General features: G+C 37.3%; 2 protein-coding genes across 3 annotated transcripts; one reads left to right on the forward strand and one right to left on the reverse strand.

Annotated features, from left to right (window-relative positions):
- Nucleotides 1-34: 34 nt before the first annotated feature.
- Nucleotides 35-5,172, reverse strand: emp3b (epithelial membrane protein 3b (MAM blood group)). 2 transcript variants are annotated; one of them, XM_079589390.1, is made up of 6 exons: nucleotides 5,143-5,172; nucleotides 3,083-3,441; nucleotides 1,457-1,549; nucleotides 1,272-1,374; nucleotides 1,012-1,152; nucleotides 35-870 (listed from the first exon to the last, which is right to left on the reverse strand). In XM_079589390.1, exons 3-6 carry the CDS (start codon nucleotides 1,532-1,534, stop codon nucleotides 695-697), a joined length of 498 nt encoding a protein of 165 aa, XP_079445516.1. In that variant the 5' UTR covers nucleotides 1,535-1,549; nucleotides 3,083-3,441; nucleotides 5,143-5,172; the 3' UTR covers nucleotides 35-694. The 2 variants fall into 2 exon arrangements, with proteins under 2 accessions (XP_079445516.1, XP_079445517.1); XM_079589391.1 differs by having other exon boundaries at nucleotides 1,457-1,584.
- A 68-nt stretch (nucleotides 5,173-5,240) lies between these two features.
- trpc4apb (transient receptor potential cation channel, subfamily C, member 4 associated protein b) lies at nucleotides 5,241-18,192 on the forward strand. Its single transcript, XM_079589672.1, has 19 exons — nucleotides 5,241-5,394; nucleotides 5,808-5,936; nucleotides 6,037-6,153; nucleotides 6,690-6,747; nucleotides 6,865-6,920; nucleotides 7,025-7,153; nucleotides 7,644-7,845; nucleotides 7,937-8,122; nucleotides 8,225-8,367; nucleotides 9,108-9,236; nucleotides 9,327-9,385; nucleotides 9,470-9,571; nucleotides 9,676-9,759; nucleotides 9,879-9,969; nucleotides 10,337-10,477; nucleotides 10,568-10,679; nucleotides 10,766-10,878; nucleotides 16,466-16,672; nucleotides 16,759-18,192. Exons 1-19 carry the CDS (start codon nucleotides 5,272-5,274, stop codon nucleotides 16,894-16,896), a joined length of 2,319 nt encoding a protein of 772 aa, XP_079445798.1. The 5' UTR covers nucleotides 5,241-5,271; the 3' UTR covers nucleotides 16,897-18,192.
- The last annotated feature ends 881 nt before the right edge of the window (nucleotides 18,193-19,073 follow it).

A 19,073-nucleotide genomic window follows, 5' to 3' on the forward strand; every position in this document is an offset into this window, starting at 1 on the left:
TTGGAGAGCGCTTTATTAAAAAAAAAAAAAAAAAAATCATAGAATGAGCCCACCAGTTGCTGATACCCTTAGGAACTCTTATCCAAACCCCAAAAAAAGAGACCTTTGAATGCGAGAAAGCAGTTTGTTTTTGAAAGCTTAGTTTGACGCAAGATCATGCTAGACGGCGTGGTGGAAGCTATTAGTTCAGAAACTGGAGTCATGAGTTTGTCATGCACTCCCAAGGTCTGTGGAGTCCACCGGATTGCAGTGTATTTGTGAAGAATATTTTCACATTTGGCACAGTAATGAAATTGAAATCATATATTAATGACTTAATTGAATTTATTTATAAAAATACATCTTAACATTTTAGCATATGGATTCCACTATAATGTATACAAGTATTCCTCCAGTATTAAGCGAGATCACGTTATATGGCCTGTTTTATTATTAAATTAGATATAATTCAGCTAATCTGATATATTAGTCATGGTTGCCTTTTAAGAGTTAACCAAGTTGAGCTGATTTCGGCATGGGCTGTGGGGCTATATTCCATCCGTGTATATTTATGTGGGATTAAATACGGTCTAAATAAGTGAGAAATAAATGTCTTGTTTGTTGCATAGATATATCATGAAGTATATAATCACTCAGTGGAGTATGTCAACAGCAAACATTCTTCGCATGGCTTGTCTTTTTTTTAGGAGACTTGCTATTCCCTTTTGCGCATATGGATGTACATGATTCCACTGCACAGGAGCAAAGGTACACAAACCCACGCCAAGAAAAAGCAGTAGCCGAAGTGTCCCAAGCTCAACTCCCGAGTGTCCTGAAGGATTTCTTTGTTGTGCAGGGTGTATATGAGCACGGCAGTGAAGGCGTTGAGGCCTGAAAGGAGACAGAAAAAGGTCAGAAAAAAAAATCCAAATGTTTTTTTCTCGACTTAGAGCCAAAATACATAAACACTCGTTTCAGTTGCTCTTAAGACGTTAAAATGGGGTAATAAAGCAAATTAATTCAAGCACATACCGGCAAATGCCTGGCAGATGCCGGTGAGGTAAAAGAGTCCTCCTTTAGACATGGTGAAGAGTTGTCCCAGGAATATCAGGAATGAAATGGAGGAGAAAACCACGGACAGGACCATCAGAACCTGGACAGCTTGAAGCCACTCTGGTGGAAACAAAACATGGAGACTATTCTAGGCAGCTTTGAACCTCGGTTTGGTGACGGTTATTACAATAAATTCCCATATTTAAAAATCATTTAAGTGCTCAAATGTGTTATTTTACCCGTCTCTTGTGATGTTGAACAAAACCACGCCTCGGTTTCATTGTCAAAATGGCAGTTGTACCACAGGTCTGAGTTTTCTGAGCCTTGCCAAACCCACCAAGACTGAATCATAAATATGCATTAATGTTTTTAGATGTATGCACATTATTCTGTTTTTTGGGGATAAAGGGCTTCATATACTTGCCTTCTCCATGGTGGCGATAAAGAGAACGGCCAGTGTGATGAGATGAAGCAGCGTGACAAACATCAGAAGGAACGCCATGGTGATAAACAGCACCTGTCAACATCTGAAACGTTCTCATCTGTGCATTTCTGTGTTGTAAATCAGGACACATATTTCACTTTTAACACATTTAACATTTTATATATACAGGTGAAACTCGAAAAATGTGAATATTAAAAATGCAAAAGTTCATTTATGTCAGTAATCTAACTTAAAAGGTGGAACTAATATATAGACTCATTACATGCAAAGTGAGATATTTCAAGCCTTTATTTGTTATAATTTTGATGATTATGGCTTACAGCTATGAAAACCCCAAATTCAAAATTAGAATATCATGAAAAGGTTTTCATAGCTGTAAGCCATAATCATCAAAATTATAACAAATAAAGGCTTGAAATATCTCACTTTGCATGTAATGAGTCTATATAATATATTAGTTTCACCGTTTAAGTTGAATTACTGAAATAAAATAACTTTTGCATGATATAATTTTTTTTAGAGTTTCACCTGTATATAGAATATTTATAAAATATTGGCAAACATTTAAGTGAAATGTATAACTAACTAATATAATATATATATATTAGGGCTGTCAAAAGATTAATCGCGATTAATCGCATCCAAAATAAAAGTTTGTGTTTCCATAATATATGTGTGTGTACTGTGTATAATTATTTATATATATAAAAACACACACAATCATGTATATATTTAAGAAAAATTGGTTATATTTATATATAATATAAATTATATAAATGTATACAGTATATAAATGCAATTATTCCTTAAATATATACATGAATGTGTGTGTATTTATTCATAATAATTATACACAGTACACACACATATATTATGCAAACACAAACTTTTATTTTGGATGCGATTAATCGCGATTAATCTTTTGACAGTCCTAATATATATATATATATATATATATATATATATATATAATTTGTTTATAAACATTTAACTTAAATGTTTACCAATATTTAATAAATATTCAATATTATTTGAAACTATTTTAAATATTTTGTATAATTATTTTTTTATTATTGCATTGTTTATAAGCTATTAACTATTATTTAAAAAAAAATGTTTTATATTAAGTCAAGGGTTCAAGACACAACTGCCTAATTGTACGTTTAGCCTCAGGTTTTCTGCTTTTGCCCAAACCTAGACAGTACAAATACTAAGTAAACTGCCTATTCCAGAGCTGAGAAATGAAGGCACTCTTTCAGACTTTTCTAAGTGTTGAGACACACTGTGCTTTTCTTCAGGTCAAAGCTAAAGAAGAACAGCCTTGGGGAAAAGTTATGTTCTCATAACCAGTCTTCATTCATTCTCTGAGACTTTTTACATTAAAAAAAACTAAAACTGTTATGTATCTGACTATAATAAAATGACGATGTTCAAGCACAGATTCATTCCCTTGTTAAAATCATTTCATATTCACAGCAGAGTTTGAAGTGGTAAAGTATCTTAAGTTGTTATATTCTATGGTTCAAGTTGTGTTTTTATAGGTGTTATTATTATGTCACACACTAGAAACAATAATAAAAGCAGATCAAATAGAAGTAAACTCACCAAATGTGATCCAAATCCAGCAGAGGCACATATACGATGTATTGACTCTTTCAGTGTTTATTCAGGTCTGCTGCTGCTCTCCTCCCTTCTCAGCTCCAGTAAATTGGAGGATTTTGTGGGGTCAACTTCAGAAACGCCCATTTCCTTGCTGTCGGGTTAGTTCTGTTGTCCTGCACACAGTCCTCGTGTGTTCAGGATAAGCACGAGCATGGGCACACGTCTCTACAGTCGTTTATCATCAGGGTGTGCGCTGAGTTCCTATGGGCGTCTATCATAACTTTAATCTCCTTTGATGATGTTGATTATGTGAGTGGGTTTCATTCATCATCGCCCATGCGATGGAGTTATGGGAAAGCCACCTAAATGGAGAAAAGTACAGGAACCCTGGTGTTTATTTGTCCTGCTGTGTACAGTAAATGTAAGTGGACCAAGGAAAAAATAAACCCTAAAATGTATATATGCTATAGTATCTTTATATCTATATTATTTCTACAAGTGTTACAAATGCATTTACACAATAAATACAATACAATCTTTCCATTACTGAAAATACAGCGGTTCATTGTATTGAACGCAATTTCTTCATTAGTTATTTCAGTGCTCATTCTTGGTCTATATCTTAGTCTATTTAAAAACATATCATTGTGTTATTTTATAAGCTCATAACAATTGCTGTAGGTTAATGGTTTAAAAATATATAAGCATATTTTGCAAAAATCATGGTTGACATTTGCTGTTATAATATTACAATTCTAAATGCTTTATAAAGTTACATATGATTATTGAAAATTATTAAAAATGTTTGGCTTGTTAAAATCATTTAACAGCAGAGTTGTTCATATTTTATAGTTTAGAAATGTGTTACATGACTAAAGGTTAAAATTGTTATTATTATTTAATTATTATGTTGTTATATGTTATTATAATAGTTGTTATTTTGTTTTTTTTTAGCAGGCCTACATGCGTAAAGGTTAAAAAACAAATTGTAAAACAGTTGTCAAATATGAAATGTTTAGCCACAGTAAATCTCACCAGTCTTACCGTTTACACAACATCTTTTTCAATAAAAAACGAAAAACTTTTTATGTGTTTTGGCCGTTCATTTAGCTTAAACGACAACAGCGTTTTGCGTTTTTTGCGTTCAGGCAATGTTATCAAAACGATCCCTGTTCAGACAAATCAGTGAAAATGATTAAAACGCTGTATTCTGCTGCCAGGCCTGTCGTTGGCATGTTTTGACCGGTTTTGACCAGAGATATATGGCTCTGTTTTTGACATAGACTGAACACATGTACGCATGCGCAAGATGTCACCGTTTTCACACATTCACATTTTTGTAGTTTACACGGAGATTAAACTATTGTTTTCAAAAACTTGCACTTTGAATCCCGTTTTCAAAAGTTAGCCTTTTCAGTAAATTAACGTACAAATAAATGGCCAACATGCATTAAAAGTTTTCCGTTTTTAGTTTAAAAAATGGTTTTGTGTAAACAGCCCCTTCATTGGAGAATTGCAGTGTTGGAGTTCACACACTCGCCTTTGATTTGATTGGCCATCTCAAACATTTTGTGGGCCAAGGCAAACCAGCCTAAAAATGTAACTTTTAAGACTTCTCGACTTTTCGGCATCCTAGAACATGGCAGCGGTGTGTAATGGGAATGCAGTATCCTGGTTCTCCCCCTCCCAGACTCTCGTACATTTCATTTGTACCAAAGAGTATAGAAGGGCTTCTATAGGCTACTCTTTGTTTGTTTGTACTGAAGGAAAATGAAAATTGAGCGGAAGTACGTAGAGGGCGGAGCCAGGCTAGGAATGCAGACCACCAGCATCAAGAAATATCTAATTCATGCTGTTTTTCTTTCTCAAAGAAGGGGTGTTTATGAATATGTGCCAATATAGACAAATTAAAGGTTTATCCCATTCGCATGAAATGACTTTCCAAGAGACCAAAGAATATACGATCCTATATGATTTTAACAGTGTTTAAAAATAAAATCACATATGTTTTGCGAAGTCTCACTAATGGGCTTGGGCAGTAACATCAAATGGACCGCACTCACCGCAGTAATTCAGTGGGGGTCAGTTGCTGGTTGTAGTTACCCTCCAGTCCAGTAGGGTGCAGTATTAACTATATCATCCCCGGTGGTTTCGTGGAAACTTCTCAACGTCACAACGTCAGCGAAACAGCAATGGCGACAAGGCGCTCTGGGGTTTCACGGACCCAAACAAGCAGAGGAAATTCATGCAAAAACATTTTTAATAAAATACAACAAGGCCAAATCACAGGTGTTGGGTTGACTAGAGGGTCTCAGGTGAGATTTTAAGTTATATTAAGGTCCAAACTGCCTGCACGACGTGTCTTAGACACTGTTTACATACGAGGGCCTGAAGACCCCTCAATCTAAAATAACGTTAGCTCTAAAAGAGTCATATATTGCATTTCATTGAGAGCGATAATCCGACAAACGAATTGTGTAGGGTGGAGGACAAATGTGTAGTTGTAGGATTTTATTTTAAAAAACTGATTTAGTGATTCTCTTCCTGCTTTTCAACTTAGCAAACACGATTAGTTTATGATCTAACTAAACTATATAATAAAGTACTGATGTTTTATGTATTTGCATTGCTTGCTAAAGGTGTTTAGTGCTTAAATAGTCTGATAACAATAGGAGCAATAATTAATATATTTGAAATGTATTCATTGTGTTTGTGTTGTCGATTGAAGATTCCTGCGGTTTTGCTGGAGGAGAGAGATAAAAGAGCTCAATGGCAGGGAATACCAGTGTTATTGAGGAGACTTCATGAGAGCAGCCATCCTAACAGTGATCTCTCCAAGATTGACAGCATGGTCATGGTAATCAAAATGTCGTCCATTCATACAAAAAGCATCGCCTGAAAACCATGCATATTAACTTGTGATCAGATTTTAATTGAGTTGTTCTGTGATTGTGCAGGAGCTGTCGTCATTGCTGTCTATGGAGGCCATGTCATTTGTCACAGAGGAGCGTAAAACACCACAGGAGTCGGTTTCACCCAATACATATACGTTTGACCTGTTTGGAGGAGTTGATGTGAGTTTCTTGTTATTAAATATAATGCCTGACTAATCTTAATCAAGATAAGTTAAATTGTCTCCATTTTGAAGGCATTCAAGTAAATGGCTATTCTTATTCATCTTGTGTAGTTTCTAGTTTAATTGTTCTTAAGCTAGAGCCCCTAAGAAGTTAGACTACTTTGCAAAAGTTTGGGGTCAGTGCGATTCTTTTCAAATAATAATACATCTATTCATACAGAGCAGTAAAGTGACAGTAAAGACGGTATAAACATTTATATTATAAAAATGTTTATATCTGACAATTGTGAGTTAGTTCTCAGAATTGTGAGTTTGACTTTATCAGAATTGTGAAATAGTCGCAATTTCCTTTGGCAGTTTCCTTTACTTTCCTTTTAAAATTCCGTGGTGGAAACAAGCTTCCATAATTTTCAGCATTGATAATAACATGTTTAGTAAACATCAAATCATCACATTAGAATGATTTCTAAAGGATCATGTGACACTGAAGACTAGTCTAAAAATACTCAGTATGCTTTTGTCATTCGTCTACAGCTATTTGTAGAGATTTTGATGCGGCCAACGCTCACAGTACAAGGAGACCTACCCATACGTGAGCTTATTTAAATATTTAATTCAAGCTTCATCATTCTTATTGCTTACTGTTTTCTAGGAAAGAGAGTGTTTGATGTTTTTCAATTTAATTAAAGGTTTGCTTTATTATTTTTAGTGAGCGATGATCTCATCAAGGACTGTCTAAGTGGACTGTACAACTGCTGTATATGTGTAAGTTTATCTAAAAATGCATGACTCTGAAAGGACAGAAATAATAATTGTGAATTATTTCACTTGTTTCCTTGTGAGTAACAGCCTCTGCTTTGGTCTGTCAGACAGAGGGCGTTACAAAAAGCCTTGCAGCGAGGGAGGATTTCGTCATGTTCCTGTTCACTCTCATGTCCAACAAAAAGGTTTTCTTACCGACTGCCACTCTTATTGAGGACATTCTGGGTGTTCGAAAGGTAAAAGCAAATGCATATACACTACTGTTTAAAAGTTTGGAGTCAGTAAAAAAATTAAGGAATTATTTTATTCACCAAGGATGTATTAAATTGATCAAAAGTGACAGTAAAGACATCTGTAAAATGTCACAAAAGATTTCTATTTAAAATAAATGTTGTTCTTTTTAACTTAATATTCATCAAATACTTTTTTTAAAATCATGGTTTCCTTTAAAAAATATATTAAGCAGCACAACTATTGATGATATTGATAATATTGATGATGATAATATTAAATGTTTCTTGAGCAGCAAATCAGCATATTATAATTTTTTCTGAAGGATCATGTTGCAGTGAAAGACTGGAGTAATGATGCTGAAAATTAAGCTTTGCCATCACATGAATGAACGACATTTTAAAATAGATTAAAAGTGTATTTTGTATGATTTTCAGAAATGCTCTCTGTCTCTTAGCAGCGTAGTAAATCATTTATTTTCTATTTTAACTTTAGGAAATCATTCATCTGGAGAAAATTCCCAACTTGGCTAGTCTGGTCCAGAGCTTCAACCAGCAGCAGCTGGCCAACTTCTGTCGTATCCTCTCGGTCACCATATCAGAGCCAGACGTTGGTGTCGATGACAAACACACTCTCCTGGCCCGCAGTACCCAGCAAAAGACCAGCACGTGCACATCACACGCTGAGAGCAACCAGGGTTAGAAAACACAACTGCTGTTAATCCATAAAATAAATATATACGTTCTATTGTGTCATGTGGTCACACACTTGCTCTGATCTGTCTGCAGTGGCTCTGCTGAATATCCCAGGCTTTGTTGAGCGCCTTTGCAAGCTCGCCACACGAAAAGTTACAGAGGCGGCGGGTGCTTCTGCCCGGCTGGAGCTGGAAGACTGGCATAGTTGGCTTGACAACGCACTGGTTCTGGATGCTCTCATGCAGTTAGCAATTGAGGAAGCGGAACAGAGCAGTACAGGTGAGATCCTCTTCTCTTTCCTGCTCTGTTATTTATAGCTGTGATTCCTCTCCATCCTTTCCTGTTACTTGGTCTCATCCACTCTGATTGGCTGTCTTTCAGAGTCATCTGATGAGAGCTCCCTGTCATCCAGTCCGCTCAGACACAGGCTGCCCCAATCTATGAAGATCGTGCACGAGATCATGTACAAAGTGGAGGTTCTCTATGTGCTGTGTGTGATGCTTATGGGCAGACAGCGAAATCAGGTAATGTGATGGGATTGAAGTGACTGTGAATATTAATATGAGAAATTTGACATGGATTGAGCCATCCAACAACTGATTAGTCAACTTTTTAAGCTTGAGTAATAGGTTTATTTTAGGGCTGGAACAATGTATCGACATAATCGATTATGTTCTGTTTATGTTGATCGCTAATCCCCTGTCATGTTTTACAAAAATCATCGACGTGTCTTTCCAGCCCTTTCTTTAGTTTGACTTTTTTTAAATCATGCACTACCATTCAAAAGTTTGGGGTCGGTAAGAATTGTTTTTTAAAAGTCTCTTATGTTCACCAATGCTGCATTTATTTGATCAAAAATACAGCAAAACAGCAGTTTTGTTTAAAATAACTAATAATTTATTCCTGTGATGGCAAAGCTGAATTTTCAGCATCATTACTCCAGTCTTCAGTGATTCTTCAGAAATTATTCTAATATGCTCATTTGCTGCTCCAGAAACATATTAATGTTGAAAACAGCTGTGCGGCTTAATTTTTTATAGGAAACTATGTATTTTTCCGCAATTCTTTGGTGAATAGAAAGTTCAAAAGAACAGGTTTTATTTGAATGCTTTGAAATCTTTTGAACCATTATAAATGCATTAATTGTCTTTTTTTTGTCATTTTTTTAAAACTAAAAAAAAGCATTAATTCCTTCAAACCCAAACGTTTGAACAGGAGTGTATTTTAAATAATTGTATTCTTAATTTGTTCTGTTGTTACACAGGTTCACAGAATGTTGGCAGAGTTCAAGTTAATTCCTGGACTCAATAACCTGTTTGATAAGCTGATCTGGAGGAAGCAGCCATCGGGTCACGTCCTACATCGACAGAACCAGAACTGTGACTGCAGTCCGGTAAGAAGCAGCCCTTCATTACTCGGACTTATTTAAATGACTCAGTCTTACATATGGATGACAATACACCTCTTTTCTCCTGCGCATCAGGAGATCTCTTTCAAGATCCAGTTCCTCAGGCTGCTGCAGAGCTTCAGTGACCACCACGAGTGAGTATAACACCGGGATGCAAGGAGCAGGGAATGTTATTTCTTAGCATATACTCAACTAAACCATCTGTTTATTGATCACAGGAATAAGTACCTTCTTCTAAGTGGACTGGAGCTGAATGAACTGACTGAGATCTACCTGAGTGCGAACATCTTTGAAATGGATGCACTGAATAACACAGACAGGCATGGGGACCCTTTTCATATCATATACTTTAGTGCTTCCTTATTCTCATGTTTTGAACTGCTGGTTAATTGGTTTACATGAACTTTAGTTAATTGTTTTACAGGAACCTTGTGTGTGATGGTAAAAAAGGTCTTCTTACACGGTTAATCTCTGTAATGAAGAAAGAGCCAATTGATTCTTCGTTCAGGTGAGATCTTCAGTTGCATTCGTAATGTTTCCTTCCACATCTTGACATCTTGTGTCTTGAGTTTGACTGGTCACACTCACATGACATTTCTCCATGATCTTCTTCACAACTCACTTCAGGTTCTGGCAGGCAAGAGCAGTGGAGAGTTTTCTGAGAGGAACGCCATCTTATGCCGATCAAGTTTTCCTTCTCAGAAGAGGCTTGTTAGAGGTAAACACAATGTGTGTTGAATCCATTTACACACTACTGTTTCTTTCTTTTTTAAATAAATTAATCATTGTATTCAGTAAGGGTGCATGGAATTGATCAAAAGTGACAGTAAAGACATTTAAATTGTTACAAAATATTTCTGTTTTAAATAAATGCTGTTCTTTTGAAGTTTCTTCATGTGATTTTTAAATTGTAGTAATATTTCATAATATTACTGTTTTTTTTTTTACTTTAATATTAATTAAATAAATGAAGCTGTGGAGAGCATAAGATACTTCTTTCAAAAACATTAAAAATCTTGCTGACGTTTGAATGGTAGTCTAAAGTTATAGAAATATTAAGCTGTCTCATCATTTTTTTCCTTCAGCACATTCTATATTGCATAATCGACAGTGGCTGTAAGTCACATGATGTCCTTCAGAGCTACTTTGACCTACTTGGTGAGCTCATGAAGTTCAACATTGATGCCTTCAGAAGATTTAACAAATATGTCAACACTGAGGAAAAGGTGGGATTAGAGTCAGATCTTTCTCGATTTTACTTGTGGCACACACACTGAAGTGATTCAGTAGATCTCAAATCTCTTTCGACACCTCAGTTTCAGATGTTCCTGACTCAGATCAACAGCTCTCTGGTGGACTCTAACATGCTGGTGCGATGTATCGTCCTGTCTCTGGACCGTTTTGAGAGCCAGACTGAAGACATAAAAGGTTTGACTCAAGTGATCGAACGATTAATGGAGAGGTAGATGAAAGATGAGATTTGTTTTAAATGTTTCTTTGTCTCTTTTTCTCAGTGGTTGAAGTGTTTTCAGAATGTCGCCTCTTGTCCTACATGGCTCAAGTGGAAAACAGGTTGTTCTACCTTTATAGACTGATCAGCATCATCAATGTACAAACCCTCACTCAGGCAAGTTATTTTTATTTTTATTTTTTTTGCCAGGGGTCTGCAACCTATGGCACGAGTGCCAATATTAACACAGGGAGGTGTAATCTTCATTGAAGATACAATTTTCCAGCAAGTCTGCTGAATCAGTTATGTTACGATCCTGTTCTTAGATCGCAACAAAGTAAGGGAGACGCCACACAACCGCTGCATAAACAATAAGATTTATTTAACTAAAGTAAGAAACATGAAATGTCAAGTGATCAGTGTAAGTGTTAGTCAGCGTGTCAGCATGTAAATGTATGTAGCAAGTTCAAGTGACATCAGTTCAACCAAATATAAACAACAAAAAGTCCAAACTAAACGTCATAGGGGACACTGGATCACATCAGAGCTCCGATGCGGCTGTGGTCTCCCATAACCAACACATCCCGTCAGCTCTCCGGAAATCTCCAGAGCAGCAACAACACCAGCGATGCAAACGTCTCTCTTCTCTGTTTGACTCAGTCTCTTTTAAAGTAGATGAACTGAACGAGTGATCTCGTTCAGGTGTAAAGCCACGCCCTCCAGCAATCAGCCTGTAACTCGGGGACAAACACACAACCACTCACTGAGCCGTCACACACCCCCCCTTAAAAGATCCTATATCTTATAAGGATTCTCAAAACACCTCAAAAGTGACATTTAAAAATCATACTTTCCTTTTTTCAAAAGCAATCTTTTATATGAGAACCGACTCCAGTATAACAAGTGTTTTCCACAGTCACCTCCATTCTCCTAGACGGCTCAATTTGTCCCCAGCAATCTGGATCCTGAAAGCAAGTTTAAGGCAACAAAGAGAGCACAGAAAAACAGTAACAGCTGCCTGAACACTTACAGTACGTTATTCGATCTGATCAGGAATACGAGATAATGCATCTGCCACTACATTATCAGTTCCCTTGATGTGTTTTACAGTTAAACTGTAAGGCTGTAAAAAAAGAATCCAACGCATTAACCGCTGACTTGGGGATTGTAAAGAGTGTAAAAACGTTAGAGGGTTATGATCAGAATAAACCTCCACAGGTAATCCTCCCCCCACATACACATCAAAGTGCTGAAGAGCCCAAATTAAGGATAATGCTTCCTTCTCTATTACCGAATAGTTTCTTTGATAAGTATTAAACTTACGAGAGAAGAAACTTACAGGATGGTCGAGTCCACTCTCACCAGTTTGTAATAGAACAGCCCCAGCACCAATCTGGCTTGCATCTACCTGTATCTTAAATAGCTTATCCAGCCTAGGGGCAGCTAAAACAGGAGAAATAGTTAATAACAGTTTAACATTTTCGAAAGCCCTCTGACAATTTAGACTCCAAACAAAATTGACATTACTCTTAAGCAGATCAGTGAGCGGAGAAGCAACAGTTGAAAAATTTGGGCAAAACCCCCGGTAATAGCCGACCATCCCCAAAAACCGCATCAGTTCTTTCTTTGTTGATGGAGGAGGAAATTGTTGAATAGCTTCAATTTTGGCTTGAACAGGACGCACCTCACCCTGTCCAACTTCTTTTCCCAAATATCTTACAGTACCCTTGGCAAACTCACACTTTGCCAAGTTTACTGTAAGACATGCCTCAGCCAAACGCATCAGTAAGGCACGAAGATGTACCAGATGTTGTTCCCATGTGTCACTAAACACAACAACATCATCCAAATACACCGCACAACCCTCCAGGCCGAATACCACTTTATTCATCAATCTCTGGAAGGTTGCGGGTGCATTTCTCAAACCAAAACTCATAACAGAGTATGAATATAGCCCCGATGGTGTAATGAATGAAGTTATCTCTTGAGCTCTGGGAGTTAAAGGCACTTGCCAGTATCCCTTTAGAAGGTCCAGTTTGCTTACAAACTTCGCAGAACCCACCTGATCCACACAATCCTCCATTCGAGGAAGTGGAAAAGCGTCAGGTTTAGTAATAGCGTTTAACTTGCGGTAATCAGTGCAAAATCTATAAGTAGAATCTGGCTTTTTTACCAACAAACATGGTGAAGCCCAACTGGAGCTCGAAGGAACAGCGATCTCATTCTCCAGCATATACTGAACCTCTGACTCCAGCACATTCCGCTTATTGATAGGAACCCTGTAAAAACGCTGACGAATAGGTCTCGCATCTCCCACTTCCACATCATGCTGGATCAGATGCGTACGGCTGGGCACATCTGCAAACAAACTAGGAAAATCAAACAACAACTCTGTCAACTCTAATCTTTGTACCTCAGACAAATGTGAAAACAAACCCTCTAAGTTCTGAAGGGTCTCTGAATTCTTTAACCGTGGAAGCAAGACACAGTCTCCAGGTACAATCACATCCTCCCCTCCTTCTACAGAAAAAGGCTGAGAACTATCCAGAGAGATAGTAGCAACAGTAACAGCTGGATTAACTAGTTGAGTATCAGAATTACGAGAATGATAAGGCTTAAGTAAATTTACGTGAAAACACTGTTTAGCCTTTCGCCGATTTGGGGTCGCAATTTGATAATTTTGGTCAGTCATTTTTCGAAGAACAGTGTATGGACCAGTAAATCGTGCGCAAAAAGGAGAGCCAGATGAAGGTAACAAAACCAACACCTGATCACCTGGTGTAAAAACACGGCATTCTGTATATTTGTCAAAGTGTTTCTTCATTTTATTCTGTGCTACGACAAGATTTTTCTGAGCACTCATTCCAGCTAAAAATAAACGCCTACGGAAACCATTTACATAATCCAACAAATTTTTAGGAGGATCCTCTTCCCCCAATCCCTCCCTCAAAACAGAAAGAGGACCACGTACACTGTGACCAAACACAAGATCATTCGAGCTAAAACCCAAACTCTCTTGTTGTACCTCTCTAGCTGCAAGTAATAACCAGGGTAAACCTTCCTCCCAGTCACGGTTCAACTCCACACAGTAAGCACGTAATAATGCTTTCAATGTTTGGTGAAACCGTTCGAGCGCACCTTGGCTTTGGGCATGATATGGGGTTGATTGATTATGCTTGACCTTAAGCACTCTCAAAATCTCAGCAAACATACGTGAAGTGAAATTAGACCCTTTATCGCTCTGAATAATCTTGGGTATCCCAAAAATAGAGATGAATTGGGTTAAAGCTTTCACAACTGCTTTAGTGGTAATTCTTCTGATCGGATAGGCTGCCGGGTATCGAGTTGCCTGACACATCACAGTCAGTAAATATACATTACCTGATTTTGATGTAGGTAACGGACCCACGCAGTCAATTATTAGATGCTCAAAGGGTTTACTTGTAACAGCTATCGGACACAGAGGGACTGGTCTCAAAGATTGATTCGGTTTCCCGGTTAACTGACATGTATGGCACGTTTTAATGAAGGCCGAAATATCCTTTTTCAAGCATGGCCAATAAAACTGTCTCAAAACTCGGTTATACGTTTTATTTACTCCGAAATGACCAGCAACTTCACCATGTGAAACTCGCATTACCACCTCTCGAAATTGCTTTGGCACCACTACTTGAATTATAGATTCCTCCATCAAACCTTTACTGAAGGGAACAAATTTTCTCAAGAGCATCTCATCTTGGATAAAATATCCACTGGCAGCACTTCTTACCTCCTGGGACGGAATAACATTCTCAAACAATTGCTGTAACCCAGGATCATCCTGTTGTGCAGTCACCAACTCCCTATGAGTAATAGGAAAAAGAGTAGACAAACCAGGCACAACACACGTTAACACTTCTTTTTCCTCACCAGATGCCTCGCGACTCTTCGAACGAGTTACCGCACACGTTATAAATACCTCAGGGAATTTTTGACTTAGTACATCAGATTTTTCAATCAATGGAGTGGGCACTACCACAGGTGGTGGAATTACCTCTCGCCATACCCTACCTCCAGCTAAATTATTCCCCAGTATTACCATGACACCATCCACTGGCAATGATGGACGCACCCCCAGGGTTACTTCTCCACAGACCAACTCAGAAGTCAGGTTTATCCTGTGCAAAGGAACAGAAAGAGTTTGTAATCCAATTCCCCTGATTAAAACATTCTTCCCTTCACTTGATGCATCAGAAAAAGACAAGACCGATTCAAGAATAAAGGATTCCGAAGCTCCGGTATCTCTCAAAATCTTGACTGGAACCTTTTCCTCAGAATTAACCAAAGAAACAAAACCCTGCGTAATAAATGGTGCAAAGTGTTTTGTGCTGTCGCTTTTAGGCTCAGACACTGCATTCCCTACTTCCATAGAAGCACTTCCCGCAAAATCATTCATTCCTGTAGTCTCTGACATCAATACAGGACTAACATTTGAATTCGTTTTATTCTTTTGACTAAATTTCAACTTTGAGGCCAAAACAGGACACTTATTTTTCCAATGTCCAACATTGAAACAGTAATTGCATACTAAGTCTCGGTCATTTTTCCCACGACCATTTTTCTCAAATTTTGAAACGTAAGTTTGCTCAAATTTCTTTGATGCTACCCTATTTTCACTTAAGTTACCATACTGACGTCCTGGTCGATCCTCTTGGTACACCTTTTTACCAAAAAGTGCAAAAAACTTTTCCCAGGCCCATATTAACAAAATCAATCAATATTCTGGTCTCATGCTAAAGGTGTGAGAGAGTTGTGCTTAGTCAATGGTGTCATGAATTCACTCGAAACAGAAGATGCTACCTTCTCTTTATTCCATGCGTTGTTAGGCGCGTTTTCAACATGACAATGTCTTATAACCTTACAACTGTTAGGCACCTGGGGGGATCTCCAGGAGATAAACAGAATGGATGTGAAAATTTGGTTGTGAACTTGTACATTCAATGCCAAGAAGGGTCAGAGTAGTATACTTGGTTATAGAGGACATACTATGCACTAGAATGTTATCCCCTGGTTTCACAGACAATACAAAAAAAAAAGCAATAGATTGAGCTGAAAGCAACTTTCACTGACATATCTTAAAATGCGTGACTGTCATTGTTCTGTCTCAAGAAGCACACCAGTTAAGTTTTTTTTAAGGCACTAAGGCCTAGTCCTGGCTTAATCTAAGCCCTGTCTGTGAAACCAGGCCTATATGTTTGTTATATTTAATCAAGGGTGTACTTAGTTTTGCAACCCTTCATGTAAGCAAAATTGGCTGATTTGCTTATTTTACAGATATTGATGACATATTTTTCTCTGTTTTTATTAAATAGAAATGTATTAAACAGACTTTTCTTAAAATTGAATAGTGTAAATGTCTATTTTCTTGAATTGAATTAGTGATCACTAAGAAATGGGAACATATCTTTGTTCAGAGGGGGTGTACTGATTAATGCTGAGTTCTGTGAATGTATGTGTGCGTATGGCGTATGATTAACTAGGAAAAATCAAAATGGCATTTAATGACAAAAAGGTTTGCCGACCCCTAATTTATGCTGTTGCAAGATAATATGCAAATGAATCAGTGTATCAAATATGAGAGATTGACATTACTAATTATTTTTTTGTCTAGATCAATACATTTGTTCAAAAATACCTGGAAAATGCAATGCATACATAGAAAATGTCATTATGAGTCATACAATTGACCCTTAAAACCTATTGCTGTGGTTTTGACCAATCACAGGAGAATGTGAGCTGTCTAAACACCAGTCTGGTGATTCTGATGCTGGCGCGGAGGCGGGGGAAGTTGCCTTTCTATCTGAGTGCCCTGCGAGAGAAGGAATACGCAGAGAAATACCCCGGCTGCCTGCTCAACAACTTCCACAACCTGCTGCGCTTTTGGCAGCACCACTACCTCAACAAGGACAAGGACAGCACCTGCCTCGAGAACGTGAGCTCCACTTGATTGACCAAACTTAGACTTTCTGTCATAGATGTGTTCATAAGGCATTACCTTTTGTATCTCTTTCTCTACAGAGTTCTTGTATTCCCTTCACTTACTGGAAGGAGACGGTATCAGTGCTGCTGGGTTCTGGTAGAGGCTCACAATGTGCCATTGCCACCTACATTGATGAAGCCTACATGGACCTGGACAGAGACTTCATGGAGCTGTGACTATAGACACTGAGAGGACTCTCTTTACATCAGAATTACATCATGCCTAAATTTATAAGACCTTGTCCATTCAGATGCATTACAGAATAGTGTGAAGTTATGAGTATGTGGGTGCAAGTGTATCTGGCTATTCATGGCACTGAGGTTATTGATCTGCTTGTTCAACCGCGTGTGTGTGTGTGCGCGTGTGTGTGCTGGCTCACAGTATTAAATGTGAAATGAATGTGCTTGGGAATATGTAATGCCACTTTAGGTGTGTGTGTGTGTGTGTGTGTGTGTGTGTGTGTGTGTGTGCGCGCAATGGCACTAGGGTCTGGATGTTTTTCAGCTGGTTCGTAGAGTTACAGCTGCCTTGTTGTCTACTGCTGATCTCTCTTGCCTCCTGTGGGTTGAGTTGTCAGTGACACATCCAGACAAACTCCTGAAAGTAGTCAGGAAGAGCCTCACTGCCCATTGTCCCTCACTGCAAAAAAGGCTGTTTCATTCAGGGACATCCTAATGTCTAATGTTGGTGGTTGGCTTAGTTTACATACTGCCTGTATATTTATGTATGTTATGTACGTAGTTCTTACTTCAAAATTTAACTTTTAAGCCCTGAATTACCGAGTGACGACACAAATGAAAATAAAGAAATTGTTTTATCACAAGCATGTTTCGGCCTGGCTGACTGCATTAGTCTGATTATTGGATTAAAACCAGGTTTTCAATCAGGGGACCCCATACAGTACGTGAGATTGTAATTATTTTTTCTAATGTTTTTTAATTTTTTACAGCAAGTTGCAGTTTGGCTTTACTTTATATTTTATGTAATCTATGATTTATGTTTTGCTTGGTGAAATGAATCAAGCAATGCGTAGCTATTCACTGACCGTTCATTTATAAAAAGATGATTTTCCTACGTCATCTTTCTCCCTGTCAACTCTCCCTTTATAATTTTTCCTGAGTGTTGGAACTCATAATTTTTGTTTTTGTTATATTTCTGTTACGAAAAGAGCTTTGCCTAAAGCAACACACCACGGATGAATGGGAAAATGAAAATATCACACTTTCCCAGTAGATTGATTACATTAAGAATTGCAAACATTATTTGCATAACAAAGTTTCTGCAATTTTATGTTAAAATATGCTAGTTGTGTATTTTATTCTGATTAAATATGCACTAATTTGCATACATTTGCCAGAACAGAAATCTGAGCATTGGATAAAGCCAGGTTCAAAATTGTTTAATTTTGTTGAGTCTAAGAGGAAATTTTTGAAATCTGTCACCATGAAAATACTATTAAAGGTTGTGTAGGTAAGAATTGTCTAAAGAACTTTTTTTCAACTTGGCTTAAACTGTCTTTATATACCAATACATAATTAAAATGTAAGTACTTTGAAAAAGAGAGTATAAAAATTGAGTGACTCTAGTGCATTTAATCTTCAAAAAACACAGCTCATTAATTCCTACCGGGACGAAACAAGTGATTGGCTTGCGCGACTGTCACTCTCCGTTTTTAGGTGGGACTGCATGGAATTAATGAGCTGTGTTTATTGAAGATTAAATACACTAGAGTCACTCAGTTTTTTATACTCTCTATTTCAGAGTACTTGCATTTTAATTATGTATTGGTATATAAAGACAGTTGAAACAAATTTGAATAAAAGTTTTTTTAGACAATTCTGACCTACCCTACCTTTAACAGCTAGAAATAGAATCAGGCAAATGAAATGTGAGCAAACCCATTGGAATATGTTTGGTGTAAATGCTACTCAAGTGGACATTTAATTGAAAATGTGACAGATATGTATTGCAAATTGCAATTACAATCTGCAGACGCAAATAGATAAAGTGCAATAAAATAAACCTTTAAAAGTGTATTTTGAATTAGTTAGTTCTTGCCTTACACAGATGAACTAATCTTCAGTCTGGTTAGGCTGGACTGTTTGGCTGGTTTTACAGTTTTTGGTAGCCGAGTCAGATAAAGATTTTTCAGTGATCTTCAGAGAGATTCCCCTTTTCACAGATGCTACATAATGCTATATTTTAAATATTTGAGCTATTTCTTAATTTCAAATCAGCATTATAAGTTATGAAAAAATTCTAGGAGACCAACTGTTACTCAACTTTCACCCTTCAGTTTGCATCCCTAGAAAGAACAAAGTGATCAATTATCCCACTTTGTTGAAATTGAAAG

This window comes from Phoxinus phoxinus (assembly GCF_949152265.1).
Source record: "Phoxinus phoxinus genome assembly, chromosome: 18".
NCBI classification, from domain to species: domain Eukaryota; kingdom Metazoa; phylum Chordata; class Actinopteri; order Cypriniformes; family Leuciscidae; genus Phoxinus; species Phoxinus phoxinus.